This window comes from Leuresthes tenuis, unplaced genomic scaffold, assembly GCF_036924035.1.
Source record: "Leuresthes tenuis unplaced genomic scaffold, fLeuTen1.0.hap1 SCAF_14, whole genome shotgun sequence".
Lineage (NCBI taxonomy): Eukaryota > Metazoa > Chordata > Actinopteri > Atheriniformes > Atherinopsidae > Leuresthes > Leuresthes tenuis.
Genome location: NW_027325368.1, coordinates 21791011 through 21812996, shown reverse-complemented (window position 1 = coordinate 21812996; position 21986 = coordinate 21791011). Strand labels below are relative to the sequence as shown.

The 21986-nt window shown below is 41.0% G+C and overlaps 1 protein-coding gene across 1 annotated transcript; it reads right to left on the bottom strand.

Moving 5' to 3' along the window:
- Positions 1-745: 745 nt before the first annotated feature.
- On the bottom strand, positions 746-15057 carry col6a2 (collagen, type VI, alpha 2). The gene is made up of 31 exons (XM_072363843.1): positions 14968-15057; positions 14746-14846; positions 11549-11692; positions 10284-10646; positions 10183-10203; positions 10004-10069; positions 9816-9914; positions 9686-9712; positions 9513-9539; positions 9372-9416; positions 9210-9263; positions 9058-9120; positions 8910-8972; positions 8768-8821; positions 8652-8687; positions 8498-8560; positions 8313-8375; positions 8137-8199; positions 7986-8048; positions 7825-7875; positions 7633-7731; positions 7492-7554; positions 7378-7413; positions 7237-7282; positions 6993-7145; positions 6802-6896; positions 5457-5638; positions 5182-5360; positions 5031-5069; positions 2726-3060; positions 746-1768 (listed from the first exon to the last, which is right to left on the bottom strand). The coding sequence occupies exons 1-31, from the start codon at positions 15041-15043 to the stop codon at positions 1514-1516; spliced, it is 3024 nt and encodes a 1007-aa protein (XP_072219944.1). The 5' UTR covers positions 15044-15057; the 3' UTR covers positions 746-1513.
- Between the last annotated feature and the right edge of the window lie 6929 nt (positions 15058-21986).

The following is a 21986-nucleotide window of genomic DNA, read 5'->3' as shown; positions in this document are numbered from 1 at the left end:
GAAGTAAAACAGTCCAATAGATTCTTTAGTCAGGAAGATGGGGAAAATATTGAATTTAAAAAAAAAAAATTCCTGAGTGCCAAAACAATTAAATAATCTGTTAAAAGGACTAAGTCAAGCCATATGCATTTAAATCCATTTAAAAGCAGTGATTACCCTTTTGCAGCCAGAAAGAAAAATGTACAATGTTATTTTCTCTCTCTGGTAAATCCTGGCAATGTTGTGTATATGCACAAGTCTTAATCTTTTCTTAAATAACTGTGTGCAGCATATCATGCTGCATTATGCTTTTTAACAAATGTAGGTTTACACACTCACCAGTGCTTGTGGAACGACTCTTTTGGATGGTCTTCTCTAAACCAGAGAAGAAGAATGCAAATGTTGCTGTTTATTGCAAAACCGTTGTGAGGCAAACTACATAGTTTAGTTGGTATCACGTCCAGATTAAGGAGGAACTGAACTCTAGTTTCTCCATTGTTCCTACATCGACTTGTCTAAGGTGTACCCCGCCTTCCGCTCAATGGCAGCTGGGATAGGCTCCAGCACCCCTAACGATCTTCAACTGGATTAAGACAATGTAGAAAATGGATGGATGGATGGATTCTGCCTCATCGGTGGGAATTTAATAACATTCATGACTTATCACTGTAAATATTGCTAATAGTATATACATATCATAGTTCAATAGTAAGATTTAAACAAACACACCACATTCAGAACATACTTTGCAAACATAAAAACAGTGTTGGAGGTCACAACTTCATACTTTATTTGAACTTACTGTATACAGAATTGGTTCTTTCATGCCTGTTTGTCAATTTCTGTGCAGTTATTCACAGCGTATATATGGATACCTGCATGAATTTCCTGTGTGGTTGAATGCGGAAAATTGAAATGTAATGGCTCTCCCTTAGAACAGACATGTCAATATGGTTTGATACCCTGAATAAACTAAAGTAATTACAGCATAACATGATGTAAAAAGGAGTTTTTCTTTTAGAACAACTCAGATGGCTTTTTTTTACCTTAGCACCTTTAATGTAAATATGAACTTTGTGAAGAAAGGTTGTGTGCATTTGCGTTGTGTGAGAGAGAAAGAGAAAAATATGTTGCTGCAAACTGAATGTCATCAAGAAAAAGAAAACTAAATGAAACTTACATTTAGTTTGGTACAAATTCAGTACTTTTCCTCTGAGATACCTTTGAGTAGCTTTGGTTAGAAGTGCTGACTGATTTAGAGTAATACAAGTGACATTGCCTGTTATTGGGTGTGTGAATATGTGTGTGTTTCTATATGCGTTAGTCCTGCATGGATTGTTTTGGCTTTTGTAAACACATTCTCATCCACAACAATAGGGCATGTAGCCATCTCAGTGTCTTACATTCAGGAATGATAATGATCACAGAGGTGCGTCTGGTGCCTCGGTGAATGTTTACATGTACACTGAAGGAGCTGGTCCTTCTGTCATTCTATGCCTTCTAACTCTATCGTGAAGAGCAGTATAGTTCCTCACTAGCATATCCAGCGGATAAAGCGCTCAAAGAATGATTTTGTGTTCAGCATGGTGTAGTCAGCTCCTTTAAAGATGGCCGACATGTCCCCGAGTGACAATTTGCGCAGCACCTCTTCGTTTGCGTCACTTCCCATGGAGATCACCGTGGGAACACCTCCCGCTCTCCTCATGGCGGTGACTCCTTCATCCAGCTGATCCTCGGCAGTAGTCCCATCAGAGATGAACACAAAGGCCACTTCAGCACTGCGGCGTACCTACAAACACAATATTAAAGGAACAGTTCAACATTTCAGGAAACATGCATTCGTAATTTGCAGTGATTCGCATATCACCTGCATGTTCCAGCTTTGAGATTATAGGACATTTTTTATATTTTCTTAAACACACTCATGCATTTTATTGATGAGAGTTCATAACCAGGCTTGTCAGTTTTGTGAGATTACTATCACAAGAAAATCCATCTAATCAGGCTCTGAATTATAGGGTTTGAGGCCTGAGGAAGTTTGAGTTGTGTTGGACCAGTAATCATCTCATTCTGGCAGGTTCAGGATGAAAGGACACTCAGCAAAAGTGTTTTCTTCAACTAGTTAGACTAAATGTTTAAAATCAGTAATCACAGAAAGAATGGACAAACAAGAAACTATTGATTTTTGTGTGTGTTTTGACTGAAAAGATGTTTTCATTCCCTGACTGGCTTGGAAAGAGTGAGATTTGGATTTTTCTGCCAAGTATTCCTTGAAAGTGTCTGCTGTTTTCCAAACAGGTTTGAACTACTAATTCTCCGATGGTTCAGCAAACATGGTTCTGGTTGTGAGATTATATGAGAACATTGATAGAATTTTGTAAACGGTATCATAAATATGAAGCTACAGGTTAGCTTTGTGTCAAAAGGAAGCAGCTAACCTACACTCTGTTAAAAGATTATACAATCCAAAACCTGCTCATAACAGTGGCTTTTCAAAACCACGAGAGAACCTAGGAGGTCACTAATATCAGACTGAAAACAATCCTCTACAAATTAATATGTTACGATTTTAAAAATGACGCACACTTTTGACTAGTTCACAGCTAAGGTAAGCTAATCATTTGGTGGACTTTGATCCCTGAGAATCAACTGAGGCAGAGGACCAGATGTCAGCATTGATGTGCTTCATCCTCCTGGATAATCATGTAATTTTACAGCTTATTAAACATGTTTGACTATATGTTACCTTATTTATCACCACGTTGTTGACGGCTTGGATGATGGCGCTGCCCAAAGCAGAAGAGGATTCCATGTAGGTCATGGCTGCCAATGAATCTATGATCTTATTGAGATCATGTGTGAGCTCAAACTCCACTTTATGTTCTGCAGAGCTGCCATACTGCAGCAAAGCCAAGCGGGCATTCCTCTCGTCTGATGGCCCGCTGGCCAGAATGAGATGTTGAGCCACTTTCTCCATGAACTCTTTGGCCCTGCGGTGGTTCTCCAGACCCATTCTCTCAGAACCATCCAAAAGGAATACCACTTCCACTGGCCGCTGAACACAACTAGCCACAGCAGGCTCTGCAATAGACACACATAGATGCAAAGGCACTTTGTTCAGTGTGCAACAGCTGGTGAGCAGATGTTTTAAATCAAAGCCAAGAAAAAGCATACTGTATGCTGTAACTCCATACAAGCTAGCAGGGTTCGAGCTGTTTGATTTCCACTATAATTTCTCAAGTCAGCATTGGCTTCATCAAGACAAAAATGTGAGTTTGCTCTACTACTTTATTCCCTTGAGACGCGAGGAAAAAACTTGAATACATCAATTATTAAATAAAACAACAATGTTCACATCAGATAGTTGCAGTCACAGAGCTGATAACATAACAGTTGGTTAAAGCCACAACATTGCCATTTCTGTCAAGTCATCCTTCTTTACAAATCGAGCCACATGCGAGAAAACATGCACCAGCTAAAGGTGTAACACATTATTTCCTTCGTTGTAAGTGCCAAGTCAGTCAACCAAACATCTGACTCAAATACAAAATACTGTGATATGTATTTATAAAACCAGATATTTTCACATGTAATAACTTTTAACTCACGTGAATTGTTCACATAGGAAAAAAAGTAAAGGCCGTAACCATGGGTATGTGCAAAACAGCAAAAGAAAAAAAAATAAAGAAAAATGTCAGATTGATTCAATGAGCTTGTGATTCACAGTGGAAATGAGGCTTCATCACAGAGCCACTGTACAAGAGTAACATGAATGGCTCTACAGTTGAATGACATCGACTTTCCATTTCTCTGGAAAATAGTCCTCCACTAAGATGGAAGAGGTGATGTGTATATGTTGCTAACCTGTTTTTCTCTGTGACATTCAGTTATTTTCTAGGAGGAGACAGAGCATGAATCCACAATTTGACTTTTTTTGCCCAACACTTAGAAAGCAAGGCTGCTCTGAAAGCCTACAGAAGGACCAGCTTCATATCATGCAAAACTTTCGCAATAGCCCAGATGTGTATTGCACCTGCAGAATAAAAAAAATGCCCAGTATTTGAACTAAATATGTCCAGCAGAAAGCTTATTAATAATTAGCATCAACAATGGCGAGGTAGCACGGTTAGCATATTAGCACTAGCAAAGCCCGAGGGCTTTCTGGGGGTCTCCCATAATGTCTCCATAGACATATTTGAAGGAGTCGATGAACAGCTGGGTCCACTGCTGTCTGTCCTCTCCCTGGGTGAGTTTGGCTCTCTGGGCTGTGTACGCCATGGTTGCTATGCCAACCCCATACTGCTGCTCGCTCAGGCCATTCAGTAGGTTGGAAACACCCTCCAAAGAGGTGGGAACCAATGAGGGACTGCCTTCTTCGGCTGGTAGATTCCAAGGGGGTGGGGCTTCCCCCACAGTGATGCCCCCTCCTGCAACAAGTGGGTGGAACAACATTGTGGGCGGGGTCCCACAAATGCATCAACACAGCCAATTAGATGCCGGAGGCAAACCGAGTTGCTCTAAAATGTTAGTTTGAGCTTAATGACTTACAGCCCCATGACTTAATCACACCACAACAAAGGAAATGTAAGGATACCTCTTCAAAGAATAAAAATTGAAAGAAAAGGAAAAAAGAAAAAAAAGACATTAACAGCAGGTTAAGCCAGACTGCATCCAAATTCTAAAATAGGTTAAAGGCATCAACATGCTTCAAAGCAACTAATCAGCAAAGTGTCATGAGAAAACAGATCAGCATTAATTTAAATTCCACACTGAATCAAACAAAAGGTGTTGAAACTGTGTCCCTCAGCGTCATTCATGCTATGTTACTCAGTTGTACAAACAAAAATAAGACAAGTTTCACAAAGATCTGATCTAAAGTCTGACAGGGAGTAGGGCGCTATTAAGACGTAGTTAGAAATGCACTTCATCTGAAGCTTAGTGACCCCTAACAGAACTGGTTACCCATGCCTAAATATTAAGGCCACACTTAAAATAAGACAAAAACCCAGGGGACAAAAGATTATTTGATATATTATGTTTTAAAGTCTTACCTGTTTTACAAGGCAGATCTGGGCATACAATGACAGGATCTAGCAAAGACACAGACAATATTAGAGAAACACAGGTAGAGAATAATAGCTTCTCATAGTCCACTGAATAAACATGTTGCTGATAAAGTTGGATTCCATTGTGTGATTTTACCTGGGCAGAGCACGGTCTCAATCCTGTCAATGAACTCGTCTGCCACAAGGTCAACAAAGCGTTTCATTTTCAACACTTTTTTGTCATCATCGCAGGCGATGCTCTTCAGACTCTCATTCTCCTCCGTCTGCTCAAACATGTCTCCGATACCAATGGCATTCACATCAATACCTGGGCGTCTGTTCACAGGTACCAGAACACATGAACACAAAAACAAGATAAAACCTTTGTCTTATATTCTAGTCCCAAATCTCAAAATACAGCAGCAATTGCACCTGCACAGGTAGTTCAGCAGATTTTCGTCATCTCTCGGGTCAAAGCGTCCATCAGTAAGGACAACAACGGTGACATTGGCTTTGGCTCTGCGGGAGTCCCTGATTAGAGTGTCGTAGGCGAACTTCAGAGCAGATGGAGTAAACGTTCCTCCTGCGATCCACTCTAGACGCTTCACTGCTTCCTGAACAGTGGAGAAGACAGGAAATTAGCAATGGATGTATGTTGTGTTGCAGAGTGGGAGGAAGACAGAAGAATGTTCCTCCAGTATCGCTCCTTGGTTTGTTAAAGAAGTCAAGGCAGAGGGTAAAAGCTAGCATGGTATGTGCCATCTGTGTTAAAAATTTAAGCTCATGGACTCATGGAGGGACCTCCATTGGCCAAATTAATCAGCAATCATAAAACTGGTAGCTAATGATAAATGTCTGCCAGAATTAGATGGGTTTTGTTTTGCACAAAAGACCATTTTTGTGTGTAGCATCCAGCACAGGTAGCATGGCTTGTAAATTAGCATTAGCAGAATTCTTGCAACTTATCTGCTAGTGTTGTCATTTGAGACAGAAAACTAAAAGTGTAGAAATAAATAAGAGAGATCTGAATAATCAAGACTTAAAAAAATGTGTAAAAAAGAAAATTTTATAAACACATTTTAGGGCAAACTAATTCAACATTAGTTACTATGCATTTTTATTTTCTAAATCATTCTCTTGAAAACACTTAAACTGCAATACGTCTCTGTCTTGTAAGCTGCACTCGGTTCTGAGCCAGTTCTTCCTGAACATATAAACCATTGCCAAACATAGTTAAATTTCAAAGTCAAAGCAAGTAATTTTGACATCCAAGTTTGAAATATGTCTCTCAAGGAAAGGGCAAAGATGCATTTGCTGTGAACATTGATATTCATTCAGTGTTCTAGTGTATATTTCAAGCTGCATCACGGTGTATGTTGGACTAAGTCAAAATAAAGTTATATATCGCAAGATATCGCAAAATACAAAGCTCATGATCACGAGAGATCCCAAAATTTGTTTTTGTCAATACTGGATTTGTTCATTGTTGGTTTGCAAACAAGCGAAACAATGAAGAGGACCTGAAAAATCCTTGAAGGTGTCCACACCATCTTCTGCACATCAGATTCTATGCAATATCATATGTCAGTGGTATACTTTGAGAGACCTGTGCACATTGTGTTAACTGTGATGACTTAATTATGTCTAATATGAACAGACATACCTGATCAGGACTGATTAAATAAAAAACATGTGGTTTAAGGGAGACAAAAGCGCAGCCTGTAAATCTTGATAATCTGCACATCTGTATTTATTTCTCTGTATGTGTTAGCGAGACCTTGAAAGCAGTCAGTGAGTTGATCCTGGGGTCATTGGGCAGGATTGCCTGGAAGGTCCCATTATGGCTGTACTGAACAACTCCTACCCGTGTGCCTGGGAAAAGAAATGATTGTGTTATCACACACTCAAGTTGTCAGTGATCTTGAAAGTTTTGGCATTGCACATTGTAACACTGATCGGCACATCTACCTATTACTGAATCAGGGTCATTGGCAAAGGATCCCAGTCTGTTTATGGTGTTGATGACGAAGTTCTTCTCCAGGGTGAAGTTGGTTAGACCCACAGACTCTGAGCTGTCAATAACAAACACAATGTCCAGGGGTCCACAACGTTTCTCACAATCTGGAGACAAAAAGCACACCTTGTAAGGATCTGAGATTTGAACAGTGTTTTTTTGGTCAATGAATGGTCGTACTATGGTAACTAAACTCACCACAGCAGCCACAGGTCTCTCTGATGTAGTTCATGACATCGCATTCCTACAGGAAAAGACAAAAAGCATCATTCTATTCATCATATCCTCTGTTAGTGTTTGTCAAAATGATGAAACTGCGATAAGATTAAATATTCTCACAGTGAGGCCAGGATCTCCGTCTGGACCAGGATCACCCTGTCAGATGAGAAGAGCAGACTGAGCCATGTCTCTGTCTTTCAGAAAGTGCTATCTGGTAAATTTCCAGATACTTACGTCACGCCCAGGATCTCCTCTTTGTCCTCTCTGTCCAGGCTCCCCCTCGGACCCTGGTTCACCCTGTTGGAAGCAAAGAAATTACTTAGCCGTGAGCCCAGGTGAGAGGAAAACTATAACTACACACAAGGAGGTACATACTGGTTCTCCCGGTGTTCCTTTATTTCCAGGTGGGCCCTTTTTACCACAGTCTCCTCTGCTGCCACGAGGTCCAAGATTGCCCTTCCCTCCCTTGTCACCCTGCGAATAAACAATGAACATTGAACATTTGTGTCAGTAAAGTTTGCAACTCTCGCTAGCAAATCGGAGGTGAGTTAGTGTTTTGTTTGTTACCGGTTTTCCCCTTGATCCTGGATAGCTAAAGCCAGGTCTTCCGGTATCTCCCTGAGGAGACATAACACACAGTTATGACAAAGGATTGCAGCAACCTGAAACCTGACTAAGAATGATGCAACCACAGAGACACACACACACACAAACACAGCTGTGCTTACTTCTGGTCCTCTTGGTCCAGGTTCTCCTCTTGGTCCAGCATCTCCAGGATCACCTCTAGTGCCCTGAAGTTCAAACAGTGTTAAAGCAAGCTGGATGGGGTATCTTTGAGTGACTATTAGATATGACTCCCAAATTTCACTTTTAACCTACATTTCTCCCAGGATCTCCTGGTTCCCCCGGTGGTCCCCTAGGTCCTGCCAAGCCATTCTCTCCCTGTTTAGATCAAAGAAAGTTTACAATGACTGCAGCAGAAACCGGTCAGGGGATAGATCAAAGCCGTTCTTTCAGCCATATACTGATTAATGTGTGGGAACAACTTTTCCGACCTTTGGCCCTTTGATACCAATCTCTCCTGAATATCCTCTCGGGCCCTCTTGTCCCATTTCCCCCTGTAACACATTAAAAAAAGTCTTCAGCCTCATGTGTTTCAACAAAGAAGCACAAGTGGATAGGAAAAAAAACAGCATGCAAAAAGGCATAACTTGTGGATTTCTCTACATGAATAAAATACCTTTTCACCCTTCTTGCCAGCTGGCCCTTGTGACCCCTTCTGCCCATGTTCTCCTCTTCTCCCCTAGAAAATAGCAGCCAATGAGCCCAATAAGCAGCATAAAAACAGAACATGTAGGTGAAGATTTGCCTGCAAGTGGGTGAGATATTCTTACTAGTTCGCCTTTGGCTCCACGAACTCCAGGTTGTCCCTAAGAAATCAAACAGACAGATTAACCCATCCATTCTATGACTTTCATTAAAAGCATTTGTCCATGGCGATGCATCTTACACTGTTTCCTTTTTCTCCAGGAGAGCCAGGTGATCCAGGACTTCCCCTCTCTCCCTGTAGAGTAAACACCAGAGTTTAGCTTTTCACCTCAAGAGCTTGGACAATTTCAAAAAGAGCTACCTGTCACAGTTCTCCGATTTACCTTTGGTCCAACATCTCCTGGTGAGCCAGGGGAACCAGCTCTACCTGGGCGGCCAGCATCCCCCTGGAGATAATTAAGCAGAATATAATCATGGGTTGGGTGAATGATGGATTGGGTTTTACCTGTAATTGGTGATAGGACAGTGTACCTTCTCTCCAGCAGATCCAGGGGGACCACGTTCACCAACGTCTCCAGGGTGACCATCAGGACCCTGCAACCATTCAATACAGACCATAAACAGACCATAACATAGAATATTATAGATGCCCCAACAATTTTAAATTATAGTCAATGTCATACACTGTCGCCTGGGTCTCCTTTGCAGCCGGGAGCACCAATCCGCCCAATTTTACCCTGGAAGCAAGAGAAACAAAGAATTACATTGCCAAAGAATACCAGAAGTAATTTTCAGAACAGATGCCCCTAAAAGCGTTGAACAAAAGCTGGTCTTCAAAGTTTTACCTTCTGTCCGTCCGTTCCATTACGTCCTGGAATACCGGCGTCACCCTTGCAACAAAAAATGTGGGCAGTTAGAAATTAAAGACCAGTTGTTTTCCCAAATCTATGGAAATTAACAATCATACAAACAGAAAAATCACCTACCCTTCTCCCCTGTGTGCCAATCTCTCCCTGTGGTCAGACAAAAGATTAGTAGATGGTTATCAGTTGAGACTGTCAGCACATTTGACCAGACTTCAAATATTCATCTACAAACTGAATGCCTAACATCTTTATTAGGATATTCTGATCGGCATAAAAGCAAGCCAGAGCCTCACCTTGTCGCCTTTCAGACCTGGTTCTCCCTGCAGAGAGAAGAGAAGGAAAATCATGTATCCAATCATAGTCTGAAACGATGGTAATGTTTGGTATGGTGTAGTGGATGATGAGCCGGCGTAAGCCTCTTACTTTGATACCAGGCTGACCGATAGGACCTTCAATACCGGGGTCACCTGAGCGACCCTTTTCTCCCTTTATTCCTCCTGAGCCGATGTCTCCTTTAGCTCCCTGCAGTCAATCAATTCAAAGGGTAAAAACATCAGGGAGGGTCAAAGTGGCTGGTGTGTACGGTGAATATTTGCGTGTGTAAAACTTACTTTCTGTCCTCTGTGGCCTTTTGGACCAAGATGTCCTTTTCTCTCCAGACAGGACACCTTGTAACACTGCAGCATTATGCAGGACATGAAAAGAAACAGTCAGAGACCATACAGAAGGCAGCTAACTGCCTGACCCAGTATATATTATATTGATATGCCTGTTAGTGCTTGGGCCTTACCTCTACAAATGCCAAATGTTTCTGTGAGGACAGAAAAAACAAAACAAGCATGAGCAGCGGGTCAAACATATATTTCATCTGTGTGTATGTTCGTGTGTTACCATGCTCTTGATGATGCGATCCATGGTCGATGTGTCAATAGTAGCTTTGCCTTGGCTAAAATCCACAGCCATGAAGTCATCCCTAAAGACTGAAGCTGGCGAGCTGGCAATGTCTATCAATCCCGTCTTCTCAATATTTGTTGACGCTGCCACAACAAAGATTCGGATGCCCTTGTCCCGAGCTTCCTCTGCTGTCACCTTAATACCCCCACATGGGTTTGCAGTCACATGGCCATCGGTGATGACCACAGCAAAGCGGTGAGGTTTGGGGACTGATGTTGAGAGCTGCATCTCCTGAGATGTTCTTCTGAGGGCACAATCGGTGTGGGTGCCTTTGCCCAAATAAACGATTCTCCTGAGTCCCTGGAAAAAGTGACGATGTTGAAAGGTGGTCATTTAGTCTCAAATATTGAATTTTGAACTCAGAATTCAACTTCTTGTCCTGCTGCAGCAGAGTTAAAGGAAAAGACTGACACCGATTTCTGTCTTAAAATGAAACTGATTTCCAGTCTGTACAGACTTTAGTACAAAAACAGCATACTTTAGTTTTTTTTAAGCTATTTTTTTCATGGGGAGTAGGAGGGATGTAACCAACGTGTAACTATGTTCATAGAGGGGAAAAAATACTGCGACTTTATGATTTCCCTTTTAATTAAATTCAATGTACCATTGCAGGAACTAGCCATTCAAGCCATTGCATACAACTTTTAAACCTCTAACAACTAAAGGCCTGTTTCACCCTTTTTGTTTTAATATAGATAACACAAACCAGGTTTCGAGGTGCTGGTTGGTGGATTTTGTCATAGCTGAAGACTGCTGTTTCCCCCGTTTCCAGTCAACTAACTGCTGTCTCGTGGATACATGTGTATTTAACAGACATATATGAGACATATAAGTGTGTGTGCACCCCTCTGTCAGACAGTGAACACTCTTTTTCGTAGTTTTTTAAAGAAGCCACTTTGACATTAAATGGCAAGAAAAAAATAGAAGTTGTCCTTAATTATGGCTCACTACCGAAATAACACACAACCTCTGAAAAAGTCATTTTTCATGATAAAATGGTCTCAGTGAAAAAGATCTGTTTGTACAAGTAGGATTATTTGCTTGGGGCTCAATGTTTAGGCAGTCACATCTTGATTACATGGTATAGACATATTTATTAGATATATTAGGGTTAGGCTGTCCACAGTGTTTTGGATGTAAATGCAATGACCCAAAAAGGAGAATCTTACAAGTGCACGTGTGTGTGGGTCTGTGCCACTTACAGAGATGAAATCAGTCTTTGAGCCAATGCTGCTGAAAACTTGTTGTTTCTCAGAGAAGTGCAGTCCACCGATTTTCCAGCTGATCTTTACAACCCCCTGCAATTCTTCATCTTTCAGTTTGTTGACAAACTGCTCTGTGAAATCCTGCAAGAAAAAGACACAACAACACAGAAGAGTTGTGTGTTTTATGCAACACACCTTCTTCACCTTTTGACTTGTCATAAGGAGCACAGTGTTTCCAAGTGTCTAACAGTGTTTGAGAGTAACAAGTTACATGCAATTAAATGCAAATACTGCAGTTTCTATTCAAGTTGCTGTGAAAAAATGGGGAATAAACTAAAGTTATGAATAAAGATATGGGCATTACAAAGGAGTTATATCCAAGTAACAACTGTTTTTATACTTTCATTCATTTCCTCTTTTGTTTCAGTGTCTCTGGCTTTTCATGCTTTGCAAGTATCAGAAATACAAAGTTGACGTTAGCCAAGTCATTTCTGATCACAGTGAGGCAATAAAATTACTCGGTTAACATTAGGAAACATTAGGTTAACATTAGGAGAAGATCAAAATTTGGGCTAATATGCATTCTTTTACAATGCCATCAACACGTTACAGCATGACATTTTGTAGGTTGTCAAGGTGAGATGACAACACAACCATTCACTGGTATGTAAATGGTAAGATTTTGCACTGATAGCATCTTTTAGAATTTTTATCAAGATGGCAAAAAAATTGGCCGAATTATGAGTTTTCCTTTTGATTGGTTCTCTTGATTGAATCGTCGTCACTGCTTATTCTCTGCGAGTCAAATCTATGCAAATTGCCCAAAGCACTTTACGTTTATCATGCTTGTGTCACAGGTCAAGTTGGGTTTTTGTCCTGTCTCCGTGTCCTGTGTTGTCATTTCCTGTTTTATTTTGAAAATATATATATATATATATATAGCTCATTTGCCCTTCCTCATGTGTCACTTGTCGGATTGCATTCCCTGATTTCTGATTGTGTCCACCTGTTTCCCATTGTCCTCAAGTGTGTCTCATACTCTGCGTCTCCCTTTGTTTGTTTGAGTGTTTTGTTCTGTACACTCAAGCCAGCTGCCACAGTCCAAGTGGTCGCTGCCTTGCTTTTCCCACGTTATGTAAGCCTGAATTCTTTTGCCTCCTTGCGAGTTATTTTTGTTTAATCGTAGTTGATTTGATAGCCTCCTTTTGGACTGTTTTTTTTTTTTTTTTTTTTCCTTTTTGTTCTCAATAACATTTCATAGAGTTTGTTGAGCCTCCAATTTTCAGGGGAGCTTTTTTACTTACTGAGTTTGGTTTTCCTCCTTAGGGAGTGATTTTTTTTGTTGTTTGTTTTTGTTGTTTTCCTCTTTGCTTTTGTGGTTTTTCCCTCCCCTTTTTTCACAGTGGTTTTGTTTATTAGATTATTTCTTCCCGATTCATTTTCATAGACTTCATAGTATCAGTTTCATAGCTTGTTATTTTGTCACTCAGTGTTAGAGATATTTCCAATAAAGTCTGCCTTGACAGTCATTCCTGAGTCATTCCTCTTTTAAGTCCAGGTCTGCCAGCTTGTGACGAGCTGACCACACCGTGGTGTGTCATCAGAAGGCAACGCCTTTCAGTGCTAAAAATACAAACATTTCTTTCTGAAACCGTTTATGGTTTATAATACTTGTATACAAAGTAAAGTTTGTTTGCTCTCTACTAAAATGCTGTCAACATAGAAAATACTGAAACGTGAGAAAGCATTTTGAGATAAGTTGGCATAACCATATTTCTGTCTATTATGTTAAAATGTATGTTTAATTTCCATTCATCACAAAATTATGCATTGGCAAGTTCATGAAGTTAACAAGAATCAGTGTTGAGTGTTATTGTGAGATTTACACAACATTAGTACCCGATCTTTATTGTTTTTGGGGCGGAGTAGTACAGGTTCTTTGCATGCACTTTAGGAAACCAATGGTATGAGAAGCTAACACAAGCTATGATGAGAAGTTTGCTGCACTTGACAAAGAGAGTGAGCAGCTGCTTGCTACTGGCAGCCAGGACGTGGCTCTGGGCTGAATGAGCTTGCCCCCACCAGCCCCTGGCTAACTTCCCCTAATTGCTTCTTGTTTTGTGGGGGGCTGAGAGTGGTGAGCATATTCATAGATCCAAACTCACTGAATGTGGGACATGATGTGACAATATACCCATGCTGTCAAGGTGTTGAGTTTTAGTAGTTTTTGTATTGGAAAAAGAAAATAAACTTTGGGGAACACAAGTGAGTTTTTCAGTGATTAATAGTGCAATAATACATTTGAGTTATCTAATTTACAATGTGTAATAATAACACAGTTGTATGAGAAAAGATTATTATTGAAAAGCATATTTTTATTAGTATCTAATTGTTTTGCAAAAAGAATTGTTTTTCTTTTAATTACCCTTGCAATTAAATATTTCTGTCTGTAGTGTATATATCCAGCAGGTCCTTTAAAACGTAAAACGGCCATTTTACAGCCACGAAACGCACTCGGGCAAAGAAGTGGAGCAATTAGTAGTTGAGGATGCAGTTTCCTGAGAACATGTTGCCTTACATGTTTGGGGGGGGGGGGGATTAAGATCATACTTATTAGGTAATGGAAGAGCCATCTGCGCTGCATGAAACAACAATGGTAAGATGGCAAAAAGCATAAAGAGGCAAAGCAAATTTGTGGATAGGCTAAGGCAGTAGACGAGAACAAACACTCGTCTGGCTTTTTCCGGATGGCAAACACTGAGGAAGAACAGCGGTCTTCGGAGCGATGCAGAGGTTGCTTGTTGACAGATAATTTTACTTACAAATGCATTTTTTTACTAGATAGTGAGTGAATGACATTTGTGATGGCTGTCTTCAACTTGAACACTAGATGTCAGTAATAGTTCCACACTATTATTTCCCACCCGATGAAAATACTTGCAAGAAAAGTATCAAAAAAGTAATTGCAATGATTTACTTTACTCTTAAGTAATTACCATACATTACTCATTAGATAATTAACACAGTTCTGAGTAATCTCTGGACCATCAAATCTTCCCAGTCCTGCAGTATTGGGAAAAATTCTCAAATGAATGAAATGCAGTCAGTTTGATGCTACAAATTAAACTCATATCTTCCCTGCTATGACTATCTAAGACAGTGTGCACTAAAAAAGGTTTAAATTAATGTGGAACCTTGATGCTTTCCACCAGCGAGCCAGCTGGCGACTCCTGCAGGGCGATGGTCTCAGACGTATCTATAGTGAAGTACACCTCTATGGGACACTCATTGGTCTCTGCAGGGAACACACAAAAACCCCAAACATTTTTAAATCTCAATCTTAAATGAAAATGTGTACATATTGATGTTGTGCCAGTGTTACTGTGGCTGAGGAGTTCAGAATTTGTGGCACTCACGGTTGCACTCTGCATTCTGTGCATGAGTCAGGGCTCCGAAAAGAAGACAGAGCACAATGGCCTCCAACCGCAGCATCTTTCCCGTCTCCTGTCTGACAAAAAGATACCAAAGTCAAGTTTGAGGCAGAAATGTGTTTCTCACTTTTTCTATCAAAGTCAAATAAGAGGGCAATAAAAAATGTAAAGTAAAAAGAAAAGAGTGAACTTAAAAAATACAAAGATTTTAGAGCCAAAACAAGAATGTGTGTGAGAACAACCCCGCGCCATAAAAGCCTTATAAAGTAAAGAAGCTTTTCATGTAGCATTATTCAGTGCTCAATAAAATGTCTAACATTACTTAACCGGTTTCACATTAAGTGTCAGGCAAACAAATGTCTTACTGTCGAGCAAGGACCAAAATGGCTTCCATATGGTTATGTAATAGGTTTGAAAACAGGAGTCTAATATGGCTCTATGATTTGTGTTGGAAGATAGAAACAAACAATTAAAAAGAGGGGAGGGGGGTAGAAGCTAGAATAAATGACTTGCACAAACTAACACAGTCAAAATCTATAAGAATTCAATAAGTCTTTCTTTTTTTCTTTTTTTTTTTTTACTTATGCAGGCCTAAGATTATAACTGTCACTTATCGTTTGAACAAATACAGGTTCAAGTCTAAAACATGGCACTGATTATCTGTCACAATGTAGCATTTCATCCTTTCAAGTTAAGGAAAAAAAAAAGAAAAATAATTTTGTGGAAGGTGATGTGTAAACAAACAGACAGGCTACATCTGGGGATCAGACAGCAAGTCCTTTTATTAATTATAATGACCCTCAAATTTGGTTTCTAACCAACTGATTTCACAAGGCCTCAGTCTTATGCCCTCCAGGGGACTACACCATGCTCACATCAAATGTGTGGTTGTCCAGGCCAGATTAAGCCTTTTGAAGGCTCTGAGGCACTGACGCTATCTCCATCACACACGTGTAGAAAAGACTTGCATATATGTGCAGAGTTCACTTTACTGCCACGGTCACTTTAACTAAGCAAAATCACATGTGAGCGCAGTTAAACAGAATCAGCCCGAACTAGTCAAAACACAGGGCAGCACCATGGTGCAGCAGAGGTTCAGGGCTTAAAAATGGTAGTCAGCTGGGACTGCTCTATGCGGAGTTAGCATATTTTCCCTGTCCCTACATGGGTTTTCTCTAAGAGCCCCTGTTTCATCTCACTGTCCAAAGACAAGGCTGAATAAAACATTGGTGTATCAAAATCGATGGCATGCGTGAATGTAAGCACGCCTGGTTGTGTCTAGGTTTATGTTAGCCACACAATGAACTGGCAATGAGAGCCAAATGGAACTCTGACAGCTGAACTTTGACCTTCTCTAAGATGAAGGGCGTTGTTAATGGTAGGAACTGTAAGCAAGGCTTTCACAGGGCTCAGCTCCAGGGACAGAGCCCAATGCTCATAATGATGCTGGTTGTGTTGAAACACTATATCTGTGGAGAGCTATTGCAACGTCTAAAAAAACAAACAAAAAAAGAAGAATGTTGTTGCATCCATCCTCCTACATCAGCCTAAACATCTTGCGTCTAGCAAATGCCATCCACTGCCAACTGACGTCCACTACAGCATACTGAATCTATACACTGTAAAAAAAACTGTCAAGTAAAAAACAAGAGAAAACATATAGTTCCTAAAAATAAAAATAAAAAAACACATAAAACTTATTCAAAGTAAAGCGAAATCACTTCTGCCAAGGAAGCTTTCACAATCATCACTTATGTCTCCCTAAATGATTCATTTTAACCACTCAACGCAGCGTCAGTCACGCGCTTTGCTGTGGCTCCCTCCAGCGGACAGACAGCTGTGTGCTGCGAAGCGGTCGCTCCTGCAGATGTTCAAAATCCTCTCACACTGTTCAGACAACGAGAGTTTGTGAAAGTTCTCAAAGCCCTTCTTCACTGCACAGGTGAATAACATGGACAATAGAAAGAGGTGACGGACAGCTGCAAGCAAAGCCAGTACTCTCAAGAAGCTTGTAGTTTTTCGCTCGAGCTGTGCAGCCAGTCCAAACTGCTGTGCGAACAAAAGTTCGAGAGAAAACGCCAAAGAAAGTTTCAAGAATAGAGACAAAAAACTAACCAAAACTTTTTTTTTGTGAAAAAAAGGAGTAGGAAGCAAGGCAGATACATTTGGGAGAAAAATGGAATTATGAGCTTGGCAAATTGTAATGAAAAGTGAAGCTTACCTGAATCCTATACAATTTCAAATCTTCGTAAATCTCTGCGGCTGATTATGTCCTCATCTCCACAGGACGGAAAACCTCGAGAGTCAAGGGGGATACGGGAGGAGAAAGTGGAAAAGAGAGCCCTGGATGCGCGTTTACTTCCCGCACAAGAGTCGTCCGCTCACCCTCCTCCAGCCCCAGCTACAAGCCCTGAACCCTCCTCCTCTACGCGCGCGACTCACCGCAGCTCTAACTGTCCTCCGCTTGGGGGCGCCGTGGCCCTGTTGGAACCTCTGCGCGCGTGCGCGTGTTCCCGTTGGCTTTAGTGTTGATGTTACTAGCATTCACCAGCATGATGCGATGCCAGAGTATCTGGCTTCTCTCCTCGGAGAAGCATAACTCCACAGTTTGTAATGTCCGTTTAGCATCAGGAGATGGACGTGGCCCGCGGTGGAACACATGGCGAGCCTGGGGACACACTTTGCATTCATGCAGCTCAGATAGAGCATTTAGGACATATATGCAGTTAATCTCAAACATGTGGAGATGCCGAATGAAACAGAACAGAGCAAAGAGCAGATTTGTGCCCCAACATAACGTAAACACGCACGCGAATTGGTACATAGTATCTTGTGGTCTGTTTGCAATTAGGAGGCAGAGCTAGAGGAGTTTACAGCTGGTGTAAACACTTGCAGCCGGGCCATAAGTCTCCCCATCATGTTTATTAATTTGAAGGTGCTCACATCACTAGTTTGCCTATTTCTATGTCTCAAAGTGTTTTTCACATGGTGGGAGGTCTCCCTTTGGAGAGGATTTGAAGTGCCTGTTGCATCCGCACAGACACATTTACATGTAAAATCTGTTTTATATCATTACAATGTTGCTGGTCATACACGTAGGGTTTCCATTGACACAATATTAACAATGTGATATTCAGCACAGAACACTGGGGGCATGTCAGTTAGAAGCTTCTCGATCATTATGCTGGAGATGAATACTGTGGAGGTGGACGAGGAGGCCGAAGAAAAAAAAATAGAATTCCCTCAAAAAGACCTTATGAGGCCTTAGACCCTAAAGCTTAAATGCTTGAAGGTGCAACATCCAAAGTTGCCGTCTTACTTTAACTTAATCTGAAGGTGTTGTGTGCTGTTCAGTTTTGAGGTGTTTGGAGGTGAGACATCAGCCAGCAAATATGGAGATGAAAAGAAGTGCTGAGACAGACAAGAGGACGAAGAGAGGGAGAGGGCCAGCTGTTGACCAGAGTTATTACTGCGAATTGCCTGTCTCTGTTCTGGCTGGCGGGGGAAGAGTTTTTCCTTAAAAAGAGAAGGACAGAGGAACAGAGTAATGTGTGTGTGATGGAGAGATGTGGAGGTGGAGGGAGGAAGGGTGGATTCTGCAGTGTGTGTGTGTATGGGGGGGGATCTGGTCTCTCTTAAATTTGTGCGTGACTCATAGAACAGGAATGGCCTTCCTCCCCGAAAAGAATAAACCAGTCTCAGCTTTTCTGCCTCTGCCTCTGTTTCCATTTTCTCTCACAGACTCCCTCTTTATTCTATTTCTTTTTTAAAATTTCTCCCACATGGAGGAAAAGACCCTTTCAGTCTGCAGAGATCTCTGCTTAACCTGTCCCAGAGCCATTAACAGCTCCTCCTCCGAAAAAACCTCACTCTTCCACAGAAACTGCTTAAGAGCTTAATTTGTTTCATGTGCAAACAGGCAAAGAGATGACAGAAGAGGAGAAAATCTTCAAATCCTTTTATTCAAACAGGAACTGTCCAGCAGGTTTATGTCCATACGATCTGCAGGCAGCATAGATACACAAAGTGACAGCTGTAGAGGTTATTTGCAGTGCTTTCTGTATCTGTGACAGTCTGTGTATGAAAGTGATGCTCTCCAGCTCTGCTTGTGCGCCAAGGAAGCCCCGTTTAAGAATACAATACCACAATGAAACATTAGACAAGTTAACATTGACCCCCTTTTTCTGCTCCTCTTTTTTTCCCGCAGATGTGCTTTTTGTTCAGACAAGGCATCTGGGAGTCGTTATGTCAGTGCATCACGCACACACTAAATTGTACACAGATCATGTGATCAGATCATTATGGTCAAGACCATGTGTTGTTTCCAGTGAATTTCCTTGGAAGAAATGTTGTGCTGAGGCCTGGGAGTGAGGCAATAGAGAGGTCCCATCGCCAAAGCTTCAGAAAACGAGAGGAGGGAGGAAATTGCAAAAAAGCTGCAAAGGAGCCAAGACATTTTTTCAAAAAGCAGTTCCTCACACACAAACACAGCCACATGCACACAAATCATACAGACATACATGCAGGCATGCCGTAAATCTTGCACAAAAACAAGCATAAAGACTCGAACGGACACACCCATGTATTTGTACATACCCAAACAACCAAACAAGCAAATGTGATAAGCGCTCTGATAAGCGCTCTGATAAGCGCTCTGATAAGCGCTCTGATAAGCGCTCTGATAAGCGCAGTTTTGGTTACAGACTTTCTGGAATGACTCTGACACAGGAAGAGATGTATCAAACACTGCAGACTGGGCGTCAGCGCAAATGCACAAACTCAAGAATAAAACTGTTGCTCAGAAATGGAGATCAAAGAGGCGTAAGACAGGGGAGGTTTTGAAACCGTGGCAGTTCCACAGAAATTCTGCTGCAGCCCTTAGACCCAAGTCTAATACAAAACATGTGTCCTGTTGAGCAACAGAGACGAAAATAATATTTTATACTTGCGGCTATATAAATCTGCACAATGTGTAAACAGTAAAACACAAATTGAAAAAGGATTTTGTTTTGGTGATGCAGAGCTCATCTCTGCAGGAAGAATTCCTTCTGCAACAAAGTTAGAGGTCAGCTAAGCTGCAGAGCAGCAATCCTGGCACCTGAGCGGGCCGCCCTCAAAGCCAACACACAGGTTTTGTGTTGTTAAAGACAGATTCAGCTTCTTTTTTTTTTTTTCCAAACTAGGTCACACTGGGTCAACACACTCCAGTGCATCTTTACTATTGGTTTTACTGCATTTTACTCACTATAAATAACAAATTTGCAATAATTGAGTACAATAGGTCATGCTAAAAGTGTAATGTCATTCAATATGCCATTGCACAGAACAAGTTAAAAAGAGACATCTACAGTACACTCTATGTATACTCTAATATCAGCATACTCTCTGAGGATAATAGAAAAAAACGGAAGTCATAAATGAGAAGTTGAAGCAAAGCTTACAAGGCTTTATGGTGTCATTATGTGTTTATGGTCATTTTTGAAAATAATTCTAGAATAAAATAGACCATACTCCAAGATATAGAACTTTCCGGTTTCACTTTTCTTTTTCTTTTTTATTTCCTTTTAAATTTGGTCACTTCCAGTTCCAAAACAACCAACCTGGCAACAGTGGAATGCCAAAGCCGAAAAGGCAGATCACAAATCAATGGCTGGAATTCCATTCATGTGCAAAGCAAATCTTGGTTGCATTGTGTTACCAAAGGGTTGCGACATAGGCAATATTAATATGGTTATAATTCAGTAGAAGTGGTCTAATTGGAAACAAGACCTCGAGGAAGAAAAGCAACTGCAGTGGACATTAAGCAAGCAATTTATATTTTCACATTAGTGCAAATTTTTTAAATTCTATAGTTTACGTTTACCTTTTCTTATTCAAATCTGCAATATGTGAATCAAAGACTGGCTCATGGCTGAGATTAGCGGTGCTATGTTCATTATATATTTACACTCTGAACTGATGCTACACTGAGCTAAAGGCTAATTAATAACTTCTTTACAGTAGAAATACATTTACTGCCTGGTACAAAAACTGCCTGTATTGCTATTTTGTATATTTATTAGAACTATGAGAGGGGGTCAGTTTGTATGCAATTTACTTGTTAGAATTGTATTAGGTCAGGTATTCGAGTTTACTTACTCTACCCTGCAGTAGCAATAGCACATCCTGGTTAAGTAATGAGCCAGTAAAATATTATGCCAATGACTTTGAATAGGGGGAATAAACCTAAAAAAAATCTTTATAAATGTTGAGGCTCAAAGCCTAGCCTAGCGTTTTGATCTAAACTCTGTATACCCACAATCCTGTCTGGTATTTTCCATCTCCATTTTGCAACTGAGCCTATGTCAGACAATCAGAGTTAAGCTACGGATAGAGTTTAACCTGGCAATTTAATGGTACCACTATTGTTCCAATAAACATGCATGGGAGGGTAACTGAGTACATCAGACTGCAACACCATGGACTGTGTGAGAAAACATCCAGATGATTTTGCCGCTTCTTTTTGGGAGATCACTGTAGCTGTAAGTATAGCTGAATTTACTGCAGAGATGTTATCTCTTAAGCTATTTGAATGGTGTTTTTGTCAGGCAGCTCTAAAATCAGGATTTTGCTTCAGTAGAATGACAGTGGCTGCACAATGGTGTAGTAACTAGCACTGTGGCCTCACAGCAAAAGAGTTCCTGTTTTGAATCTCGACTGGGGTTGTTCTTCCCATGCATGTGGGGGTTCTCTTCAGGTACTACGGCTTCCTTCCACTGTCCAAAAACATATAATTGGGGATTCTAAGTTGACCCAAGAGGTGAGTGTGTGTGTGCATGGTTGTTTGTGTAGTTTGTCTCCATGTGGCCTTGTGATGGATTGGCAACATGCCCAGGGTGGACCCCGCCTCTCGCCCGGTGGCAGCTGGGATAGGCTCCAGGCCCTCTCGCAACCATGAATTGGATTAAGCAGGTATTGACTGAAGGGTTCCCTGTTCGAATCCCAGCCAGGGATATTGCATATTC